General features: G+C 52.3%; 1 protein-coding gene across 1 annotated transcript; it reads right to left on the reverse strand.

Annotated features, from left to right (window-relative positions):
- Positions 1–2,578: 2,578 nt before the first annotated feature.
- LOC308068796 (uncharacterized protein) lies at positions 2,579–14,763 on the reverse strand. Its single transcript, XM_080400007.1, has 2 exons — positions 11,909–14,763; positions 2,579–6,053 (listed from the first exon to the last, which is right to left on the reverse strand). The coding sequence occupies exon 2, from the start codon at positions 6,041–6,043 to the stop codon at positions 3,419–3,421; it is 2,625 nt and encodes an 874-aa protein (XP_080256133.1). The 5' UTR covers positions 6,044–6,053; positions 11,909–14,763; the 3' UTR covers positions 2,579–3,418.
- Positions 14,764–14,934: the final 171 nt, after the last annotated feature.

Raw genomic sequence — 14,934 nt, forward strand, 5'->3', positions numbered from 1 at the left:
GCAGCCAAGCCTTGAGTCTGGAAGGCTAAGTTCACACCCAGGAGTGACACTGGCCAAAATGCTGATGATGGGTTTAGGGAGGCAGCTCCCAGAGACAGGAATCTGCCAGCCTGGCCATGCCTGAAGAGGTGCAGAATGAACCCTGACAGTTTTCAGAGCCTCAGAGACAGAAGTCCCCCAAGAATTCCAAGCACTTTTGAATGTTTTTATGAAAATATAATCATGTTAACCTGTTTGGGACTGGGAAATCGAAGCCTGAGCTTTTTCTGCACAACACTCTCAAGCACAAGCCTAGCCAGGGGAAAACCGAGGCTGAAATTCCCTCTGCATTTCATTTAAGCCAATGTGGGATGTATAGGTTCGGGGAAGCCATTCGGTCTTTACCCCAGGACTGGCTCTGGAGCTGGCCCCAAGCAGTCACAATCCAGATATCCCCATGTAGCCCCTCACTGTGGCTTTGGAGGAGATGGATGCTCTCCGTGCCTGCTCACATGGAGTGAGGACCTGCTGTGGCACCTGCATGTGGTTGCAGAGCATGTCCCAAAACTGGCAGGAACCTCTGCAGCAGCAGGAAAGGTCTGTCACATGAGGTACCGAAGAGAAATGATAGAATATCCCCACAGTCCTGGGAGATAAGCAGGTGGTCTGCATGGAAAACAGGCTCCTTGAGTTAAATTGTATGTTTGGTACCTTCCTGTCCCTTGTGGGCTCTTTTTAGACTCACCAGAGGACTCCAGCATGTCCAGGGTTCTACTGGGGCTTGATTTACATCACTTGTTCCACTTAAGTCAAAACTGCTTCGCAGCAGCATTTTAGCCCCTAGTTTCTCAAAAGTTAATCTGAATTACTGCCACAGGACTAGACCAGTGGGGCTAGTGACCTGCCCACATCGATCTTTGCAGCCTAAAACAGAGGCAGCCAGACTGGGCGAGTGCTGAAAATGCCTCTTCCATGTACTTAGAACCAAGGAAAAGCTGGAGGTTGGGTTGATTTGATCTGAAAGCAGATGGGTTGAGGATTTCCACAGGCTGCAGCCTGCACGCTGTGCACAGGCAGGCTCCCCTCCACTCTGGAGCACAGGGACAAAACCACCAGGGAATAAATCCAATTGAGCTCAGAAAAGCGGGTGAGCTTGGGTAAAATCTTTTATGGGATCTACTGAAATAACTGGAAAAGCAATAAAATCTTTTGAGGTCCTGCTGCCGGGCTGCACCCAAAGCCTATCACAGCCGCAGCGGTACTGCTGCTACTGCAAAAACAGCCCTCCTTGGTTTGCAGTGATAAACAAATGATGCTAAAAGGGGGAAGGGATATTATAGTTTTGCAATTTTCCCAAACATACGTGCGTGCATGTGCCATCTCTGCAGAGGGCAGCAGCTCATTGCAGCTGCGGAGGAGGATGCTGCAGCAGCCAGCTGCCATGCAGGGGCTGCATTCAGCTAAAACCCATGTGTAGCTGTCAGAACCCCTTTCCCTATGGCTATGCCATCACCCCGGGGCTAATTCACACCTGTCCTGGTGCAAGTTTGGGACTGAAAAGTGTATAATATGAATTTCCTGTGCTTCCTTTTTCCCTTACAGGCTCCCAAAGGAGGTTAGAGGGATAAAGGCTTTGTATAAAAGGGTCACTATTTATAGGGAAATTAATTTTCATGACAGGTTTAAGGTGTTAGCAAGTAAGGTGCTTTAACCAGAATAACCATGTGTGTTCTGTGAGGCTTTGTTATGGGCAAAATTAAGGGAGCAGGCACCAGCCCTTTCCCAGGCAGGTGGGAGGGCTGGGGGGAGAGTTTAGCCTCCCATCCCAAGGGTGAAAGGGGCATTTTCCTGGTGCTTGGAAGGGGAAAAAGGTTTTCTGTGGTTTTAGACTGATCTACTTTTCACATTTTCATGAGCTCACTTATAATGTGTGCCTCTTAAGGAGAAGTGTCTTTTCCAAACCCATATATTGAAGTTTTGCTTTTCTTTACAAAAAGTTATGCTGTGGCAATATGCTATGCTGATTCTTTGCCCTTCCCAGCCCAGGGACTGTGGGAAGGGGGGGGTTAACTCATTCCTCGAGCTAGCCCAGCAGTTCCTGCTGGGTTAAAAGCCAGTTCTTCAATCTTTTTATTTCAGCCTGGATTGCAAAAGGCTTTTTGCTTCTACAACCCCCCCCGCCCCAACCCCATTCCCGGAGAGAGCAGTGCCTCTGAGAGCAGACACATAAGCTACAGATGAGGTAGATAATGTAGGTTTTCTAATTGCCCATGTTTTTAAATTTTTTGAGATCCACTATGTAAATTTTAAGGCTGCTTCTGGATTTAGAGGCAGGGGGGTGATGCAAGTCGGGAGAGGCATAAGGAAAGAGGGGAGCAGGTTTGTGCACCAGCTCAAAGCCCCACTCCTCAGCCTAAGGCAGAAATCTTTGTGTTTCAGCAAATATTCTACAGACAAAAGCAACTGAGGGATTTTGTCCTACAAAAGGGGGGAAAAAAACCCCACACCTTTGCTTTTTACCAGAATTTCTCTCTACCACGGCAGCGAAAGTTACAAGCAGCTGAGCAGCTGAGCAGGTGGCGATTGAATAGACAGTTGATTCTCTAACAGACAGATTTTATTCAATACATGCACAACTAAGCAAAGCAAAGCGGAGATGTCCAGGCTCCAAAAACAAGATTTCACCAATCAGTTGGCCAGATGTCCTGGGAGTCTTGGGAACCTGGAGATAGCTGCTGCGAAGGTCCATGTGGATTCAGCTCCTTTAAGTCAAAGGTGAACACAGGGTCTTTCATTCCGCTCATCTTTTATCCTCTTTCCAAATCTGCTTTCCAAGTCTTTGAGGCTGGTAACACCTCTACTATCTTCAGTGGGCGCTTTTCCAAGCTCAGGCACTATGTCCCCTTCCCTTTCCTTCCAAAGACACTGTCCTTGGCTTTCCTTATACCTTTCTCCTCTGCTTAAGGAAGTCTTAAATCACACAGGAGCAGCTTTTTCACATTAGCATTTGGGGATGGGAGATTGAAATACAAGCAATTTATGCTAACTCTTGCTTTTTTACTGTGAGGGTGGTCAAACACTGCAACAAGTTTGCCCAGAAAGGTTGTGGAGTCTCCATCTGTGGAGATAGTCAAAACCCAGCTGGACGCCTGGGCAGTCTGCTCTAGATGACCCTGCTTGAGCAGAGAATGGGCTAGACTAGATCACCTCAGGAAGTCCCTTCCAACCTCAACCATCCTGTGGTTCATGCCAACCACAGGCTTCTTGGCCTGCCCTTCCTCCTGGATGGCCCTCTTATCAGAGAGGAGGCCATCCTTCCCATCAAGGTCTGGTATGGCATGTGTCTCCACTGCTCAACGCCTACTGGGTTGCAGCCAACAGCGGAGCTCAAAGTTCTTCTTGGTGGCAAACACAGAGGCCAACCCAGTCTTGCCCTTGACTATGGTAGGAGGCGCTTGGCCAACCCCAGGTCTTTCACTTGGTTGTCAATGCAGAGCTTCACCTGCCTCAACCAGTAACAAGTCACTACCATGGCAAAGCACACACAGATTTGTATTAGGAGTAGAACTACAACGGGGTGCAGCAGCGTGTTGAAGATGCCGGTGGCCGTGGGCGACCAGCCAAAGAAAACTTCCCACCAGTGGTGTTCTCCCACCCTCTTAATTCGTTCCATTACCTGTTTTATAACATTACCATCATGATGTACAGTTATTAGGATCTTTTTAGCTTCTGCCTTAGCATTTTCTAACAGCTGCTGTAAAGTCACATGCTCTAACATTTCTTTTACAAGTGACAAATCCATACCTATGGGGGTCGGGGTTATACTACGATACAAGGTATAGTTTCTAATGAGCAATTGGCTAGTAAACACAGGCGGCTTATACACAAAATCACAACCTCTAATAACAGCTACATTGCAAGCACACATATTTGAGTCATTAAACACGGTCTGATTATAAGCTTCATTAATTTGCACGTATTTACACATCGTTCTAAAGCACACGCACCCTTTCCCTACGTACACCAACACGGTTTGATTACTGCTCTGGGGATTGATCTCAAAGTGACAGACCCCTTCTTTGGTGTCAAAGCAAACATCACTCGCCTTAAGGGCATCATCCTCACATATGAATCCCAGCCCTCTTTCCAAAATGCAGGCTTCCAAATCTACCGATTGCCACTTCCCATCAGACACCCTCGCCCACATGCGGTGGTCCAGAGGGTAGACCACGGACCCATTTGTGTTAACCCCCAGGGCCATGATGGGGTAGACCTTTTCGATGTGAGCCTCTGCCACAGTCAGGACATGGGCGATGACTGCGTTGAGGACCTGGTCGTGGGTGAAGTTGACGAGCCTCCACCAGGCTTGAAGCTGCCGCTCCTTCTCAGTGGCCGCGTCCCACACAATCTTTCGGATCTCGGTGGGGAGGACACCGTTGTCACCATTTCTCAGGATACCTGCAACGACACTCTGCACCCACATCTGGGCCTGGATGCAGCTAAGAGCAAGGGAGATGTTATTTTGTTCGATGCCCAGTGCTCGCAACAGCATCTGGTGGTCTTTCTCACTTATTTGTTCCCACGTGGGCAACACCTCTGACACAAGCCACTGCCCCATCCCAAGGTTGGCCAGGGATGAATTCAGGGGACTGAGGAGGCCCTGCACACCTGAGGTGACAGCCTCCAACTTGTTGGCCAAGACCTCAACATTCATACTGTTGAGGACTCCCAGTCCGGTACCTCCTCCTCCCAGTGCCGTGGCCAGCAGGTCCCTCCTGGCCCGGGTCACCTGGATGGAGCGGCTGTGGAGCCATGCCAGCCAGCCAGCATGGAGGGTGGATAGGAAGGGGGTACAGTGCGGTCTGACAGATGAAATATTAACGGTGGACAGAGACAGCACCACTTTTTTCAGTGACCGGACAGGCCCGGTCAACAGCTCTTGGATGTGATTTTGCTTGACTACATAAGGGCCTATTTTAGAAACAAAAGGGCGCAAGACAGCAACGATGGTCAACTCTTTTTTAAATCCTTCAGGGCCTCCTATCCACCATTTTCCTCCAAGCTCAGGGGACATTTCTACGCTCAGGTTTCCTTGGCACCACACCTGGAGGTTTATGACCCGGTGTGGACAGTGCCCATAATCCTGATTATACCATGAAGCCTCCGCACCCAATTCAGATGCATTAAGCGTTTTGCTCTTGCGGAGGCAGTTTACTGGCACAACCCACTTGTGGCTGTTAGGGGCAGCAACAGTCATGGTGGTGCCATCGATTTGCTTTGGATCGGTTATACTTTCCTGGGAGTATTTAATTTCCAATTTCACCTGGTTGCCAACTTCAGCATATTGGGCTGCGTGCCAGGCCAAAAAATGGCACTTTGAGATTTTAACGGCAGCAAAGGAATGTGTCATCATGCTAATCTTGAATTTAAAGGACAGCCCCACGCTGTTGTGTGCCCAGAGGCAGACCACAAAGACTGGCTGGACCAAAGTAAAATTGCACCAACAATCCAATTTTTCCATAATACAGTTTTTTTTCTGACTCTTCTTAGTTTTTAATTCGGTTACAGAGATTTGAGTTACTCGCTGGTGAGTGGATCCATTAATCACCCTGCACCCTACCTTTATTTCTTGTCCCACCTTCCCCAGCAGCTGTGGAAGTTTGTTTGTGCTATCCCAGCTCCACTCATTTTCCAAGTACACCTCCGTCCCATGCATAACCACCGTCGCTAAATTTAAACCCTTGTTAGAATTTAATCCCATGCTGCCTGTATATTTTACGTGAGCTTGAGACCAGGGCCAATCAGTCTCAGTTTTTGTGTACCTCCTAACCCTGGGCTTTGCTGTGGCCCAAGTGTCAAGGTGCCCTTCTAAGTGGGGATGACTGACTCTTTGTCTGAGGTGCTGGTGTGTGGGTTGGGCACGTTGGGTGCTCAGCACTATACACATACCAGAAAGCAAAACAAATCCTGCAACCACAAATTTGAAAGCATTTTCCCCGCAGTGCAAACAGGGCTGGTGATGCCACGAAGTGCGCCATTCCCGCTGGTCACAATCGCCTTCCATTTTTCTTTATCTGCAAAACATAAGCAAGACGGGCTCTCCAGCCCCGTTAATTTCCCTTCCATGCTTTCAGTTGTGAAGAATGGAGCCATTTTCCCTGCCTTTTCATCCCCTTTCTGATTTCTACCTGGTACATGGAGGGGCTGGCCTTGTTCACAACCCTAACGGGCCCCATCCATTGAGGTTCCAGAACCTGGTTCTTCTCTCTAACCACCCGATACATCACCAGATCCCCCGTGTTCCACTCCATGGGGCGCAGCAGCGCTCCCAGCTGCTTATCCATCTTGGTGATGTTGGTCTGCTGCACCGAGGCGAGCTGGTGGTACGTAGCCAACAGCGTCCTCAGTATGTCCTGGACCCACCTGTCCATCAGCACGCGGGGCTGAAGTTCATCCGGCAGGTCCCCTTTTTGCCACCAATATCCAGGCAGCCTCAGGTCTCTTGCAGGAGGTGTTTTTTGGGGGGATGCCATGGCCCCCCGTAATGCCAGCAGGACCAGTGGGAGCTTCTGATCCCAGTTTTTCTGTTGTTGCTTCATGAGCTTCCTCAGTGCCGTCTTCAGCAATTGGTTGGGCCCCTCCGCCGAGCCAGGCTTCTGGAAATGCCCCATGATGTGAAGCTTTTGCTTGACACCCAGGGCCTGGCACACCCCTTTCATGACTTCTCCAATGAAGAGCTGGCCACGGTCTGAGTCGATCTCCTTTGGGATGCCCCACCGTGAGAAGACATGCTCTACCAGAATCTTTGCGGTTAAGCTGGCTGTGTTGTTTCGAACTGGAAATGCTTCCACCCACTTGGTGAAGTTATCACTGATCACTAGGCAATACCTGTTGCCTTGGGCCGTTTGGGGCAAAGGGCCAATAAACTCCATCTGCAATCTGCTCCATGGCCCAGAAACCCTCTGGTGACCCAGGAGGCCTTTGGCTGCTTTGGCATCAGAGCTGTTGGCTGCGCACATCAGGCAGTTGCCGACGTACCTCTCCACATCCTCCCTCATTTCGGGCCACCACCCGGTGCCCTGCAGCCTCACCATGGTCTTGTCTGACCCCAAATGCCCTTGCTCATGAGCCAGGGCCACCAGCTCCGTCCGGACAAGTTCAGGCACCACCCAGACTGGGCTGTCCGCCCCCTCCCTCTGCGCCAGGACCAGCCCCGATATGTCCTTCCACACCTTGCACCCTTTATACTCCCTAGCCTGTACCAACTCCCGGATGCTGGGGTCTTGTGCCTGCAAGCCCAGCAGGTCCACGGTCTCCCAGTGTCTGCTGGGAGCCACCAACACAGGGCAACTCTCTGAGGTCTTGCTGGCCTTCCACATCAGCCCTTCCTTTGCACCTTGCTTGGCTTTGGCATCTGCCTCCTTGTTCCACTTGGCCTCCTCTGTTCCCTTCTTGTGGGCCTTGACCTTAATGATCTGGGCCGGACACAGCCTCCTCTCCGCCAGCCTCATCAGGTACAGCAGCTTTTTGGAGAAGCTGACGGGCTTGCCGTCAGCGGACTGCATGTCGCTGTCCCTCCAGAGCGGCAGCCACTCCAGCGCCATTCGCACCACCCAGCCTGAATCTGAAAATATGGCCAGCGGCTGGTCGGCTGGCGTGTTTTCAAGGGCAGCCATCACGGCCACCAGCTCGGCAGCCTGGATGGAGTGCGGCAGGCACTTCCCCTTCACCACCTCCCCAGTGCCCCAGTTGATGGCAGCGTAGCCTGTGTAGGGCACCCCTTCCTCGTAGTAGTTGGACCCGTCTACAAACCACACAATGTAACCTCGCTCCTTGGCCGCCTCCAGGCTGAGGCCGCTCTCAAACAGGGGTGCCCGCTGTGGCTTTGGCTCTGCCAGGGAACCCCCTGGCTCTTCCCCAACCCTCTCTCCACTGATCACCACCCTGTAGGAACCAGGTGAGGGGTCCCCAGAGACCTCTTTGTTGGTCAGCGCCAGCACCCAGTTGGCCATCCTGGGGCAGCACAGGGGACCATTGTCCCCCTTCCCCGATAAGAGGTACTTCACTGGGGTGTGGGAGGTCCTCAGCAGCACCGGGGCCGACCCCATCAGGTAGTCCCAGTGCTGCAGGGCCCAGGTCAAGGCTAAAACCTCCCTCTCGTAGCTGGTAAACTGTTGCTCAGCCGGCGTCAGGAGACGCGAGGCATGGGCAACCGGGAGGAGATGGGCATCGTGCTGCTGGCCCAGGGTGGCCTGCAGCCCCCTCCTTGTGCTGGCCAGCTGCAGGACATAGGGTCTGTCCCCCCGGGGATGCACCAGCACGGGGGCTCGTGCCACACTCTCCTTTAAGGTCTTCACAGCCTCGTCCTGCTCTGGCCCCCATTCCCAGGAGACATCCTTCTTCAGGAGGTGACAGAGGGGGGCAGCTTTCTCCGCATAGCCCTCAACGAACTCCCGGGAGACCCTCAGGAGAGCTAAGAAGGACCTCAGGGTGGTGGCATCAGCTGGCGCTGACACCTTCTGTATTAGCTTGACCCTCTGCTTCTCCAGCGAGCGCCCTTCCTCACCCAGGGTCACCCCCAGGTAGGAGACCTCTGTCCAGCACAGCTGGGCCTTTGTGGGGCTAATTCTGAAGCCCATTTTCTGGACAGCCTCCAGCACCTCTGCCAGCACCTCCAGGTTCTCCTCCTTGGTTCGGGTGTGAATGAGGATATCACCAGCGCGGGACAGCACACTCTCCCGGTGGCTGAGCTTCTCCCACATCCTCACCACATGCGCATGGCAGATGGCAGGGGTGTTGTGGAAGCCCGGGGGAACTCTGGTGAAGGCAAATTGCCGTCCTCGAAGGGTGAAGGCAAACTTGTGCCAGGACTCGGGGTGCAAGGGGATGGCAAAGGATGGGCTGGTCAGGCTGAGCACTGAGAACCACTTGGATCCCCGGGAGATGGCTGCCATGATATCAGGGTACTTGGCCACTGCAGAGGTCCGCAGTGGAGTGACATTGTTCAGGGTACCAAAGTCAACCGTCAGCCTCCACATTTTCCCATCAGCTTTCCACATGGGCCACACCGGGGCGTTGCTGGTGCTCTGCTGCTCCACCAGCACCCCTTGCAGCAGTAAGGCTTTGACTGTGTCCCACAAACCATCCTCAGCCTCAGCCGGGTACAAGGGCTGAGGCTGAGGAGGGGGATCTGGCCCCTTGACTGCCACGACAGCATCAATCTGCCCACAGTCCAGCTTGCTCCTGGCCCAGACCTGGGGGAACTGCTCCGTGATCCGTTTTACTCGGGGTTCCCACTCAGGGTGGACCAGGAGCTCAGGGGCTTTCACTGACATCACCCTGTGGCTTGCTGGGATGACAGCCACATCACTTTGAGGGCAGTGTAACAGCATTTGGTTTGCCAGGTCCACCACCACTCCCATCTTAGTCAGCGTGGAAATGGCTAAAATTCCTGGTTTTCCCTTCATTTCCATTTTCCCAAATTTTTCAGACCCTTTGGCAGTGCCAATTTCAAAGGGTACGGGCCCAGTGAATGGCACTGAGGATTTTTGGCCATTCAGCCCTGTCAGTTCAATAATTTCACAAGTTTGGAAGAGCCCGGTTTCACCAGGGGCCATATTAAGAATTGAATAAGTGGCACCAGTATCAATTAACATCACTTGTCCAAGCACCCCTCCTCCAATAGTTGTATCAACTATCAGGCGCCCCCATGAATCGGTCTTAATCGGTGCCACAAAAAGGGGCGATGCAGGTGCCTGGCAGCCCTATTGCTGGGCCTTAGACCCCGGGTCAATGGGGTTTGAGCTGCTGTGCTTTTTGGCCTCGTGCAGGGCCAGTTTGCGGAAGAGCTCCGCATCCGGCAAGCCATCAATATCCTCCTGCTTCTCGTATTTTATCAAACGCTTCCTCAGCTCAGCCCGCCAAGGGTTGGATTTCTGAAACCGCAGCCCTTGCTGGTTCTCCTTCCCAGAACAGCCCTTGCCATCAGGATCTTTTCGGTTGTCCCCTTGCATTTTTCTCACCCCTGCATTTTGGAAGGATGTGGCCGAGGTTTTCCCTTTCTTCCCCCCCAGCATGTACCCCGGGAATGCCTGCTTTTGCAGCTCAAAATTCTGGGTCAGGATCTGCTCCAGCTCCATCAGCGGCTTTCTGGCCGCATCCCCACCAGCAATCACCCGCAATGGGGGGGTCAACCCCACCACCAGTGGCTCCTTGAATTCAGGCCTGTCAAAATCAAGGGGGGACTCCTTTGAGCCAGGCAGCCCAGCCATCTGGTAGAGCATCTTCTTACGGTTAATGTAGGCATCTGGCCGCTCCTCGGGGTTTTGCTTCTCCTGGTGGAAGAGCACTAAGGGGTTAACCTCCGGGAAGAACACCTTCAGCACAGCCAACTGAACAACCCCGATGTCCTGGACATTGCCCATCTGCACGTCCCCCGGCAGAGCTGCAAAATCATCTGGTTTCATGCACTTTCTCACTATGTCTATCAGGTCGCTCACCAAGTTGCCATTCTGGCACCTGGGCAGCCGCTGGGCCCTGGAGAGCCAGTTGACGGCTGTCTCTTTCGTTAATGGCCCCAGCATCTTCCCCACCGTCTTGAGCTGCTCAGGGGTAAACCAGAGCACGGTCCTGTTGGTGTCTATGGCCTGGAGCGGGCTGTGGCTAGCTGGCTCATCATGGGGGACCTTTTTAGTTTTGGAAGCCTCCACCTCCCCTCCTTGCAGCTGGCACATTTCCTCCCGCAGAGGAGCATAGGGGGATGGCCTGGTGGGGCCACTGGTACCCCACACATCATCCTCATAGTCATAGTGGGGCGAGTGCGGGTCCAGGGAATCCTCCCCCTCACTGTTCCCAAACCGGGTCCTCTTGCCTTGGATGGCAGCCACAATACCCCTGGACACCCCCAGCTCTGCCTGCAGCTCCTGAATCTTGGCGTGGCAGACCTTGTGATCAGGGCCAGTGCCCCGGTCCCGCTGGACGTCCTGCAGGACTGCCCGCACCGCGCTCTGCGCATCGTGGGTCTCCCCAATCCACTTGCCAACCTCTTTCTCCAACTCCTCTGTTTTCAGCTTCTCATAGCCCAGCTTGCTCTCCAGCCGGGTAATCTCCACTGCGCTCCGCAAAGAGTCCCCACACAACCCCTGCACCTCTGCCCGCAGGTTGTCCACCTGCATTTTCAGCTCACCCTTAGCCAGCTCCAACGTCTGCACATTCTCAAGAGCCTCCTTCAGTAATTTAGACAACTCCCTGCCCACCATCAACAAACCCTGCAAAGCCGCCCGCTTCTTGCACTTGTTTGTGGGTTTGGGCTTTTTGTTCTCCTCCGACCAGCTCTCCCACTGCTGGCACAGCTGCTGGTACGCGTCTGGGCCCTGGAAGGCCCCTGGGGACCAAACTGGAGGGAGACATTTCTGGAGCACAAACTGCTCCAGCTTCCAATTGCTAACAATATCGGTCATCATAGTGAGGGGGACACGATCTGAAACAGCTCTGTCTCAGGGCAGATCTACCATAACACCAGTGCTGCCAACACACCCGCAGAGGAAGGCTGAGACCCCACGACCTGGCCCTCTGAAAATCCCCCTGGAGAGATGCCGAAACTGGCAGTGAGGGAAGGGGAAGGTGCAGACAAAAGGTCACAGCCAAGCGGGCAGTCACCACAACCCACCAGCTCCTGGGGAAAAGATGGGGAAAAGATGCAGGAAAGGGTGAAATGAAGGGTGGGAAGGGATGCGGGAGCAGGCGAAGCAAAGGATGGGGAAGGGATGCGGGAAGGGGTGAAGTGAAGGGTGGGGAAGGGATGCGGGAGCAGGCGAAGCAAAGGATGGGGAAGGGATGCGGGAAGGGGTGAAGCGAAGGATGGGAAAAGGAGCGGGAAGAGGTGAAGCGAAGCAGAGGTGTAATAAGATCCCAGAAATAAAGATCTCACCAATCCTTGGTTTGATGTCCTGATAGTCCCGGGGAAGTGGAGACGGTCCGGCCGCTGCAGAGCTCTGGCAGATCTGACGCCTTTAATGTTAAGGTGGTTGCGAGGTCTCAGAGCACTGGGCTTTTATAGCCATCGCAGGTCTTTGTTTGGGGTTGATAGTGCCTCTGTTTACTTCCCTGGTACCATTTCCTCCTGCACGTGCTGCATCCCTCCCCATCTCCCCAAGGACACTTTCCTTGTCTTTCCTTATCCTTTTTGGCACCTATTACAGAATCTGAAAGTACACAGGCGCAGCTGCTCTGCCCCTTATCTGTTTGGGGGGGGGGGGGGGGGGGGGGTTGGGGGGTGGAGGGCAGGATTAGTCACTGTTCCCTAACTTCTGCTTGCACCAAGTGTCCTGCAGAGGGAGAGCCGGAGCTTGTCCCGCCAGCATCCAGCCAGCCTAATGTCCCCCATGGCCTCCTCACTTGCTGCACACCCCATTAGCACCTGGGGTTTGGGGGGAGATCACACATGGGGGCTCACACCTGACTCACACAGTCCCCCCGCAAACCGCCCCCTAAGCACAGAGCTGCTTGCTGAGGGCAAATGAGATGGCAGGAAAATTTGCACAGTTCATCATTTAGAACCATTGTGGCATCTGGGCTTCAAAACCAGCATTTTTCCATGCCACAAACTGGCTTGCCACCCACTGGCATGTACCTGGGGGGTACCCCGTCATGTGTCAGAAGCCTCAACTGTGATATTGCAGCAGCTGAATTACAGCTGTAAATCTGCACCTGCAAAGGCAGGCAATCAACCCCCCCAACCCCACCCTACAAACCACATCTTAGCTTGGAGCAGTTTAGAAAAGTGATCTTGACCCACTTGATTTGGTTTCCTGATATTACACTAAGAAAAAGGTAGTGCTCATCTTCCTCAGTGAAAAATGCTGTCATGTTCATCGCTGCTTTTCACCCTAATGAACTAATCCAGAAACTACACCCTTCCCTGGAATAAAAAACATTTTAAAAAATATAAAAAGTAAAAAATGTGAGTCATGGGGAGTTTCTGTTCAGCAGCCCCTTATCCCCAGTGAGCCCTTATTTCCAGGTGCTGCAGTACTGGCCATGTTGGGCCAGGCTTGAGGCTGAGCAGCCTTCCTAAACCCAAAAGTCAGCCCTTGTTTCCCCAAAAGCACAGAGGAAATGGATTTTTTAAATTTTTATGGCAACTGTTCCTCCAGCCTGACATTTACAGCCCAGCTGCAACTCTCTCTGCTACAACACAGGAGTTTAACAGAGATGAAACCCCCAGCCAGGTCCTGCTTCTTGTCCTTAGACCCCTTTCCTGCTCCAAGCCCCCTAAAGCAAGTTGTAATAAACCCATCACAGGGAGAAAAGAAAGAGTCAAAAATGTAACAAAGCCAGAAAAGCATGGGGAATTAGTGTTGGAGTGGTGAGGGGGCAGGATGCAGGCTGAGAAAAAAAAGAGGGGATGTTCCTTCAGGGCGAGCACTGAGATGGGGCAAGTAGCTGGCTGGGCTGGGGACTGGCATGGTTGTCTTTCAGTTCAGAAAAAGAATAAATTTCACCCAGAAATTGTGCAGCAGGCTAGCGCAAATACACCAAAATTCAGCCATCCCCTCCATCTTGGCCAAACACTTGTTATCGGGAGCTGCTGTATCCCAGCAAGGTCACCAACAAATCTTGCTCGCATTAACAAATCAGTTCCACTTGCACCTGATTTCCTCCCCTATTTTCTTCCCAGGACAGCAGCCTCAAACAATGTGGAGATGTTACAAACAGCAGCTGCTCTCCTGCACACTCCCACAGTACTTTTATTTCTGTTGGCAATGGGCTGCCAGACAAAGATATCTCGCCTCCAAAATGTTTTCTTGTAGGAGAAACACCCAGCCCCGGGAACAGCTTGGCCACCAGAAATTAGCTCAACTGCACATAAACAGCAGCTTCAAAAAAAAAGAAAAGAAAAACTAATCCCTGTCCAGCACACACACTATGCTTTTACATTGCAAATATTCCTTTTTTGTTCCATAGAAGACACTCTACAGGTAAAAGCGCTGCAGGGAAGCATCTTTAAATCTGCTATAATGTCCTGGGGAATCCTCCCCAGCCAAAACACCTGTCATCAGCCTTGCAGCAACCCAGTGTAACTTGCCCCATGTCCAGGGTTGTAAAGGTGACAAAAGCCACCTCTGAGAGCACTTTGGTCCTGGCCAGGAGGCCAGAAGATGCTCCAGGTGACAGCAGCAGTGAGACAAGGGGGATGCAGCTGTTGCAGCAGCCAGGGACGGCAGGCTCAGCTCACCGACTTCACCATGGGGATAAAAGGAGAATACACTTGCAGTGGCACTTCTCATGTTAAGCACACACACCCCCAAAAAAAGGGGGTGCCTACACCCCATTCTGGGGAGGTCCTTGTTTGGGAGTGACATGAAAGGGAAGGGGAAAGGCAAGCAGAAGCTAAGGAGGGAGAGAAGCAAGGGGTGCTGCACCACCAGTGGGGGGCTCAGCTAGGAAACAAGAGCAAAAAAATGCTGAAATGTGTTTGAAAACACTAAAATTGCTTTCTCTTGCCAGGAAAGAGTTAAGGAGCGATTCAGCCGACCCTAAATTGTAGTAGCTGATGGGTTGGTGGCAAGGTTTTCGGCAGTTAGCAACCCACTTCAAGCAGGAAATGATTTTAAACAGAAATGGGGAGGGGATGTGTTATGTTACAGCAGCATGGAAAAACTTGGTACAAAATGGACCAAAAAAATGACACTGTACGCCAGCTCAAACCCTGGGGGTGGTTTCTCAGTGCCCTGATGTGAGAATCCCTGGAAATCCCCCCCTTCCTGGGCAGCCAGCTCCTGGGAGATGCAGAGGCTTTGTAAGGACCACGAGTATCTGCGCAAGGAGGGCATAAAAGAAAACTGAACCCCGCTTGGAAGCCAAGGTGGCAATGAATAAATAAAACCAATAACTAATTTATCTTTTTTTTCTCAAACGTGGAAATATTGAAGGCTGCTGACATCAGTTCACTCC

This window comes from Falco punctatus (assembly GCF_963210335.1).
Source record: "Falco punctatus genome assembly, chromosome: 1".
NCBI classification, from domain to species: domain Eukaryota; kingdom Metazoa; phylum Chordata; class Aves; order Falconiformes; family Falconidae; genus Falco; species Falco punctatus.